Here is a 10,000-nt window from a genome sequence, read left to right as displayed (position 1 = left end):
TCGCTACTCCTCCCCCCTATCCTCCCCCCCTATCCTCCCCCCCCTATCCTCCCCCATCACATGATCACTCCCTCCCCCCCCTCCATCACAACAGACTCATGCAAAGAGATAGTATTCAGCGCTCCGCTATTCAGTGAATTGAATTTAGAAGTGTTTCAGCGTTAATGGCGAGTGTTGTCATTATTGGTCCACCTGCTAACGAGGGTGTATATATATAGGAGTAAGTGTATGTGGCATGGTTGAATGTCATGTATTGCTAACGTGGGCTATTATCGTAGGTTAGAACCTCTATCGTTTAACCTGATTCTGCTCCCACTAAACTTTGGTACTGGAGGAGCTGCTTCGTATGGGCCAATAGGCCGTCTGCAGTTACCTTAATCCATATGTTTAATCTCCAAGCTGAGAGACAGAACGTTGATGGTTGTCTCATTAAACGTTGCTAGCTCTAGTATACCTAGTATAGTATAACTAGTATACCTATAATTGAACCGTGTGCTCTGGGACACGGCGTTGGCTCTCAGGAGAACTCTTATACCATTCCCAATCGGTTTCTCGTCGATTGTGAAGGCATCCAGCAATGGAACGATTTTGTTTTGTTTTTGACCTATGGGCAGTCAACCTCTGGAGATTTAATAAGACAACAGTAGCGTACTGACCGACCAGCAGGTATACTTAGAGTCCTGAGTATACCTTGAGTCCAGGTATAGAGTCAGCTCTTGAGAGTATATACACAGAGAAGCGTTATACCCCTCGGGGTGTGTATATCCGTTGTTGTTGAACGGCAAATTGGAAAGAAATCAATTAGATTTATTACCCGTTTTTTATTTTTATTTTTTTATTTTTGATAAATTTCATTACTGTGTTTAACAGCTTTGTTAACGCATTTCTGTTTTTGACACTTTTTAATTATTTTTTTGTTTTCGTTCTAATTGAAATTAGGAAATTATTTATGAGATTTTCAGCATGCCTTATGTAATATTTACATTCCCTTTCCAATTAATGTACATTACCATAGGCCGTCTGACATTATGCTCTCATATATATATATATATATATATATATATATATATATATATATATATATATATATATATATATATATATATATATATATATATATATATATATATATATATATATATATATATATATATATATATATATTATTAAATATGACCGAAAAAGTAAGATTAATAATTCTAACACGAATTTTCTCAATCTTTCGCTTCACTGTTGGAGGTAAATCAAAAATCACTTCTCCAAAATTCATTTTTATTTCTAGTCTGACGCGACACGGGCGCGTTTCGTAAAACTTATTACATTTTCAAAGACTTCACAAATACACAACTGATTAGAACTTACGTATCTCTGCTATTATATCTACATTTGAGTGAGGTGGGAGGGATGATGTGGCATATAGTGATGTGGCATTAACACAAGACAGAACATGAGGGGATATTAATAGGGTATTAAAAGTATCAACACAAGACAGAACAGAAACAATGGGTATTGAATAGAAGTGTTTGTAGAAAGCCTATTGGTCCATATTTCTTGATGCTTCTATATTGGAGCGGAGTCTTGAGGTGGGTAGAATATAGTTGTGCAATAATTGGCTGTTGATTGCTGGTGTTGACTTCTTGATGTGTAGTGCCTCGCAAACGTCAAGCCGCCTGCTATCGCTGTATCTATCGATGATTTCTGTGTTGTTTACTAGGATTTCTCTGGCGATGGTTTGGTTATGGGAAGAGATTATATGTTAACCTAAGGAACATATAATCTCTTCCCATAACCAAACCATCGCCAGAGAAATCCTAGTAAACAACACAGAAATCATCGATAGATACAGCGATAGCAGGCGGCTTGACGTTTGCGAGGCACTACACATCAAGAAGTCAACACCAGCAATCAACAGCCAATTATTGCACAACTATATTCTACCCACCTCAAGACTCCGCTCCAATATAGAAGCATCAAGAAATATGGACCAATAGGCTTTCTACAAACACTTCTATTCAATACCCATTGTTTCTGTTCTGTCTTGTGTTGATACTTTTAATACCCTATTAATATCCCCTCATGTTCTGTCTTGTGTTAATGCCACATCACTATATGCCACATCATCCCTCCCACCTCACTCAAATGTAGATATAATAGCAGAGATACGTAAGTTCTAATCAGTTGTGTATTTGTGAAGTCTTTGAAAATGTAATAAGTTTTACGAAACGCGCCCGTGTCGCGTCAGACTAGAAATAAAAATGAATTTTGGAGAAGTGATTTTTGATTTACCTCCAACAGTGAAGCGTAATGTACGAAAGATTGAGAAAATTCGTGTTAGAATTATTAATCTTACTTTTTCGGTCATATTTAATAATATATGTCTACAGGAAAGACTGCTACCAAAATATACTAATATATATATATATATATATATATATATATATATATATATGTCGTACCTAGTAGCCAGAACGCACTTCTCAGCCTACTATGCAAGGCCCGATTTGCCTAATAAGCCAAGTTTTCATGAACTAATGCTTTTTCGACTACCTAACCTACCTAACCTAACCTAACCTAACATTTTCGGTTACCTAACCTAACCTAACCTATATAGATATTTTAGGTTAGGTTAGGTAGGGTTGGTTAGGTTCGGTCATATATCTACGTCAATTTTAACTCCAATAAAAAAAAATTTACCTCATACATAATGAAATGGGTAGCTTTATCATTTCATAAGAAAAAAATTTGAAAAAATATATTAATTCAGGAAAACTTGGCTTATTAGGCAAATCGAGCCTTGAATAGTAGGCCAAAAAGTGAGTTCTGGCTACTAGGTACGACATATATATATATATATATATATATATATATATATATATATGTCGTACCTAGTTGCCAGAACACACTTTTTGGCCTACTATGCAAGGCCCGATTTGCCTAATAAGCCAAGTTTTCCTGAATTAATATATTTTCTCTAATTCTTTTCTTATGAAATGATAAAGCTACCCATTTCATTATGTATGAGGTCAATTTTTATTTATTGGAGTTAAAATTAACGTAGATATAGGACCGAACCTAACCAACCCTACCTAACCTAACCTAACCTATTTTTATAGGTTAGGTTAGGTTAGGTAGCCAAAAAAGTTAGGTTAGGTTAGGTTAGGTAGGTTAGGTAGTCGAAAAACAATTAATTCATGAAAACTTGGCTTATTAGGCAAATCGGGCCTTGCATAGTAGGCAGAGAAGTGCGTTCTGGCTACTAGGTACGACATATATATATATATATTATTGTAATCCTTTCCGTCGGTTTGTGTTTAATTGGGTCTGGATATGGCCTTCGACCGTCACAGCCACATCACTCAAGTGACCCCCCTTCGCAAAGGTCAAAACTAGTCAGTTGACCAAGTGTACCAGTGGGTGTGGCCGCGGACGTGTGGCCATCACGGCTACACTACACTGGTGCCAGCTCGCATGTTCTATTGTGGCCATAGCAGCTTTTTGCTTTATTTAAACACAATAATATTCCACAAAAAAACACACAATTCATGTATTAAATAAATAAACATTTCTGCCAATGCTCAGTCAGCTTCAGTGAAGTGTTTTTGAGCCCGTTGGCTTCATTCTATCTGTCCATACAGTGCTTGAAGGTGAGGTAGTGTGTTTGTGTTCGCGTGCAGCTGTGCTTGCTCGGGGTAAAGCTTAAACTCCTGGACCCTGCCACTTAAGTTTCAGTGTAGTATTTTCGGTTTGGTTTGCAGTGTTGCATCGTACTCGAGGCACTAGAAACATCTTCCCCCCTTCCCCCCCCCCCCCCTGCATGGGATCCCCCCCCCCCCATATTGAGGAAGAAGCATATGGTCAACCTTCTTCTCTTCACTCCCTAGCTCAATCTTGAGTAGTAAACTCAATGGGTTTACTACTCAGGCTTACTACTTACTACTACTCAATGGGTTTACATCAGGTCATCAATAACAGGATATACTAGTATGTATATCCTATTATTGGTCGTCAATAACAGGATATATTAATATGACTCCTACTAGTCATATACTAGGATATACCTAGCAAGGAAAAGGGGATAATATACACTCAAAGGTATACCCCGCTTCTCTGAATATATATACACGGAGAGTCAACATTAGCTCTGGACAATGTTCAGGGCATAAGCTAAATACTTGCTGCTCGGCCAGTAAACTATGGCGGTGGCCTTAATAACCTTCCAGAGATTATCAGACATTTAACCTCAACAACCAAACTTCATGCAGGTCGGCGTTCAATCTCCGACCGTCAAAGTGGTTAGGCACCGTTCCTTACCCTCCGTCCCATCCCAAAACCATATCCTGACCCCTTCCAAGTGATATATAATAGTAGAGGCTTGGCGCTTTTTCCTTATAGTTCCCTCCCCTTCACCCCTACCCCGTGGCCCTGACCCCCACCCCCCTCCCCCACCTTACAATCTTACAATCCACCCAGTGGTACATTACTACAAATTGTTACTTCCCAGTAAATAGCTATTCACAATTACTAGCATTTCAGAAGAAGGGTTGAAGTCTCCTTCGGCAGAACAGCACCACACAACGCTGTAGCGATACATCAACGGGATAGACATAGAGGCTGTAAGCACTACAATCCCGCGACGAGACGAAGGTGGTAGTCGAAATACAATTACAGCCGTTGGCGTAATGAGAAATGTCTGAATGTTATGCTGAACAATATCAGGAAGTCTTGAAATTGGAATAAATGAACCATAGCAAATGAAATCATACCATAATTAAATTTAATCATAGAAAATTTAATTACATCACGGCAAATTAAATACAGTGACGGAAATTTGAATTCAATCTCAGTAGATTTAATGCAATCACAGATAATTAAATTCAATCACAGCAAATTCCATCTTACACAACTCTAGTTAGTAAGCTAAAGAAATTCCGGCCCGGAGGAACACTGCACACTATCAGGGAAGCAACTAATTGAACCAGCGTGAGAAAAAGCTGTTTGACAGCTATGACAAGGACAATATATGTGGCAAAGTTGACATTGGCAGAATATTTAACAGATTGGTTAACAAGTTTGTTTTGCTTACAAAATAAACAAGCATAGACTGTTTGACAGGGCAGGAAATAACTAGCTACTACACAGGGTTGATTTGTCTAATTAAAAGTGGATTGAAAATGACACATTATTTTACTTATGCAGAACATGAAAAAAAGGCATCATAGGGCAGAACTAAGAGGTCCGAATGAGCCACGGGGAAACCATAATTAACATCTTAAATGACAGTAGTAAACCCCTTTATTATTATTATTACTTTCTACCACACACGTGGCCACATATTTACAATGCTAACCAGCATATATACATTTTCTTCTGTCCTGTGATGATGATCACAGCTCAGAAGATCTCGAAGCGACGACGTTTCTCCTTCTTGTGATGAGTGGTTTAGTTATCCTTTCTTCAGCCCCGTTATTGTGACTCATCGTCTGCATATCCTGTTATTTTTCTAATAATTATTGAGCATATTTACTGCATTCTTTTTTTTATAATTGTCGTTGGTATAATTAGTATTTTGATTAGTATATCGCTTTTATTATTAATTTATTAATAACAATAATACAAATAATAATAATAATCTTATTATTATTTTTATTATTATATATGTGTTTACTATTAGTTTAATTATTAATATTATTATTGTTGTTATTAAAATAACTATTATTGATCTTGTTATCATTTTTATTATTATTATTACTAATAATGGTAGTTGGAAACTCCGACGCATAGAAAACGGAGTTCACAAGGATTTCACTGTACTATGTTGGTTGCGTGTTTTTACTCCCGTCGTGCAAGTTGTCTAGGATTCATCGCCTGTGTGAAAGTTGGACGGCCAGTTGGTATCCTGAAGCCGCAGGAGACACACGGACTAGTGCGGGGTGCCTGCTTGAGTCATTGTCTCAATATCACTGCACCCAATCCTAAAGAAACCCGAGAATCATATCGAAGTGTCAACAAATCCAATGTGTTTACATGTAGCTTTCGCGCGCGAGTCTGTGGGTATGTGAGTGAGCGAGCTCTGTGTTCTATGGCTCCTGTCCATCCCCACTACCACCACCAGGATACTGCCTAACCTTTACCCGAAAGGACTATAGATATATTTTAAGGCTCGCCAATCACCTCAAGGCCATTCGAGGAATACATCACCACCACCTCCACCACCATCGTTAATTTCTACCTGCCAGCCTCGTCCTCTCAGCAGTTAAATCACTCCAGGAAAAATGAGGAATTTTGCCGGCTATCTGGCTGTTATGGTTATCTTGTGGACGCCGCTAGATGGCCAGGTGCCCAGAGAATGTGAGTACCTGTTTGACCAGTCTGGGCTCCTGCTAGCCTAGTTTTCTAGTTTCTCTCTTTCGTTCTAGATATTAGTGCTGTATTAGTTCCTTAATGCGTCCTTTGATAGTTTAATTTTATTCTTGCTTCCTAACTGGTGCTTCGGTAGATTGTTACTAATTGTGATTGTGTCTGCTAGCTACAGTATCTATTTATATATCATATATTTGTGTGTTTGTGTTTGCGTGTTTCGTGTGTGTGTGTGTGTGTGTGTGTGTGTGTACTTACATAGTTGTGATTACTGGGGTTGAGCTTTGGCTCTTTGGTCTCGCCTCTCAACTTTCAATCAACTGGTGTACAGATTCTGGAATGTGTGTGTGTGTGTGTGTGTGTGTGTGTGTGTGTGTGTGTGTGTGTGTGTGTGTGTGTGTGTGTGTGTGTGTGTGTGTGTGTGTGTGTGTGTGTGTGTTTGTGTGTGTGTATTTGCTATTTGTATTTACTATTTGTGCCTGCAGAATCGAGCTATTAGCTCCTGAACCCTGCTTTTCTAACCAATCTATTTTCCTCTACTATATCAACTACATATATTTTTCTCAAACACACGCACACCCCCCCACACACACACACCCAGGAAACAGCCCGTAGCAGCAGTCTAACTCCCAGACACCTATTTACTGCTAAGTGAACACTGCATCAGGGTGAAATAAACTCTGCCCCATTTGTTTCCACTGGCGCCAGGAATCGAATCGAGGACCACAGGACTACGAATCCCGAACGCTGTCCACTCATCCGCTAGGTCCCCCGTGTGTGCTCACCTATTTGTGCTTGCGGGGGGTTGAGCTTTGGCTCTTTGGTCCCGCCTCTCAACTGTGTGTGTGTGTTAGGGCGCGGGTTTTTATTATTACCGGTCGACCTCGTCTCGTTTATCTGATTACCCCCATTACCGGCCCCATTACCGGCCCCATTACCGGCCCCATTACCTGTACCTTACCTGTACCTTACACAGGAGCCTCCTGCACGCGTTAATTGTATCTAATTATATATATATATATATATATATATATATATATATATATATATATATATATATATATATATATATATATATATATATATATATTTTACGGTCCTCTCATCCGCCTCTCAAAAAGATTCGAATTCCACACTTTTACGGCATTTTAGGATTTGCTGTTTTTTCTGGGTTGCTTTATTTTCCCTTGTGTGGGGGTAGGGGGGGGAGAGAGAGAGGGGGGGAGGAGGAATTTACAGTCTGTCTTTTCCATTCCATTCATTTTATTTTTTTTGAGCGTGTATTATTCTCGTATTTCATTTATTTTATTATTATCTTAACTTTATGTGTTTTTGAGTTTTTTTGTTTCCTGTGTTTTATTTGTTTATTTCTTGTGGTTTCTTTTTAACGTTTTATCTTTGTTTTGTTCCTGTTGTTGTTTCTTTATTGTTCTTGACTGTCTGTGTTGCATTTTGTTGCTGATTTTCCTTTATTATTGTTTCTGTTGTTGCTGCTTTATTATTGTTGTTGTTTTTGGTCCTTTATTGTTGTAGTTGTTTTTCCTTTATTGTTAATATTTCCTTATTTAATGTTTTTAACTCGACGTTATTTTTTGGTGTAACTTGTATCAATGCTAAAAGCCCATGTTCTACTCTATATATATATATATATATATATATATATATATATATATATATATATATATATATGTCGTACCTAGTAGCCAGAACTCACTTCTCAGCCTACTATTCAAGGCCCGATTTGCCTAATAAGCCAAGTTTTCCTGAATTAATATATTTACTATAATTTTTTTCTTATGAAATGATAAAGCAACCATTTTCTCTATGTATGAGGTCAATTTTTTTTTATTGGAGATAAAATTAACGTAGATATGTGCCCGAACCTAACCAACCCTACCTAACCTAACCTAACCTATATTTATAGGTAAGGTTAGGTTAGGTAGCCAAAAAAAGCTAGGTTAGGTTAGGTTAGGTAGGTTAGGTAGACGAAAAAACATTAATTCATGAAAACTTGGCTTATTAGGCAAATCGGGCCTTGAATAGTAGGCTGAGAAGTGCGTTCTGGCTATTAGGTACGACATATATATATATATATATATATATATATATATATATATATATATATATATATATATATATATATATATACATGTATGTATGTATGTACCGGCCGAACAGTATAATATTCCCAAATCTGATAGATCATTGAGTAATTACCTCTAATTCAGAACTCGTAACAAAGCCCCCCAACCTGAAGATCTGAGAAGCACTTAAAGATCCATACAACGTCTGATACAGTCCCTGGCCACCATCTAGACTCTCCAACACATAAGACATGTTAAAGGCTGGTTTAAGCACAGTTAACATTGTCAACACCACTTGCAAGGGGTTATATAATAGTTTACAGTTTGCAAATTACTTTGTCTCATCATTAGCGTCTCTACAGCTTCCTTCCTCAAGCATAACACACTAAGGAAGAGATACTCCAAGCAGAAGATTTTCAAGGATTGGTTAATCAAAAAAATTCCCCAAAAGTATGAAAATTGTTTTGGAATTAAATTGAGAATTACGATCCCTTCATCAATTTAATCAGGCAGATAAATGGCTATTAACACAAACGTGTTCAATTAATTTAGATTGCTATTAATGTGTGATATAATGAGTTAAATAATTAGTGGTGAAATGAGTGGTGTAATGAGTGGTATAATGAGTGGTATAATGAGTTGTATAATGAGTGGTATAATGAGTTGTATAATGAGTGTTGTATTGAGTTGTATAATGAGTGGTATAATGAGTGGTATAATGAGTGGTGTAATGAGTAGTGTATTGAGCTGTATAATGAGTGGTGTAATGACTTGTATAATAAGTGCTTTAATGTGTTGTATAATGAGTGGTACAATGAGTGGTGTAATGAGTGGTATAATGAGTGGTATAATGAGTGGTGTAATGAGTCTTATAATGAGTGGTGGGAAATGTTTGAAGGTAAATGAAGCGATGGAAATAATTTACTGGATTGATCTAATGAAAGTCGAAAGGCCTACGAATATATATAGGTCTATGACAGGCTTAATTTGATTTGCTTTTTATTTTTTATAGCTTCCCACCCCCGTCTCTAACAATGTTCATCTGACAGACAAAAATAACACTTGTTCACCAATACACGAGTGCAGGAGGTCTGTATATATATATATATATATATATATATATATATATATATATATATATATATATATATATATATATATATATATATATATATATATATATATATATATATATATATATATATATACAGTGTGTGTGTGTGTGTGTACCTATTCGCGGGTGTATTTGTGTTCGTGTGTGATACCTGTCTCTTGCATATACCTGTGTACATGCCTTTACCTGTGAAATATATTAGAATACATCAGGCAATATTATCATATCTGATGTGCCAATAGTGAGGGACCACACTGAGACACAACAAGCAATAATGCCATGCTTGTGGCACCAACTGGGAGGTAATGCATTCGAATGCATTATTCAACAAGCCGTAAATATTAAAAGAGGGACAGGTTACGGCCATCTCAGTGTGTTATAAAATGATGCTGAAAATGATAACTGGAAGCTATTACATAAAAATTAATTATATTAGCCATTTTCT

General features: G+C 37.0%; 1 protein-coding gene across 2 annotated transcripts in view; it reads left to right on the top strand.

Annotated features, from left to right (window-relative positions):
* The first annotated feature begins 5,838 nt into the window (after positions 1–5,838).
* Positions 5,839–10,000, top strand: part of LOC123747495 (mannose-binding protein C) — a 69,718-nt gene continuing 65,556 nt past the window's right edge. Inside the window, exon 1 of one of the 2 annotated variants that reach the window (XM_069332389.1) lies at positions 5,839–6,348. In XM_069332389.1, coding sequence (XP_069188490.1) covers positions 6,273–6,348 — 76 coding nt within the window. In that variant the 5' untranslated portion in view covers positions 5,839–6,272. The remainder of the gene's footprint in view (positions 6,349–10,000) is intronic. The other variant, XM_069332388.1, reaches the window with a different exon arrangement.

This window comes from Procambarus clarkii, chromosome 27 (assembly GCF_040958095.1).
Source record: "Procambarus clarkii isolate CNS0578487 chromosome 27, FALCON_Pclarkii_2.0, whole genome shotgun sequence".
Lineage (NCBI taxonomy): Eukaryota > Metazoa > Arthropoda > Malacostraca > Decapoda > Cambaridae > Procambarus > Procambarus clarkii.
Note: the sequence above shows the minus strand (reverse complement) of the source record. Positions and strands in the feature narration are given on the sequence as shown.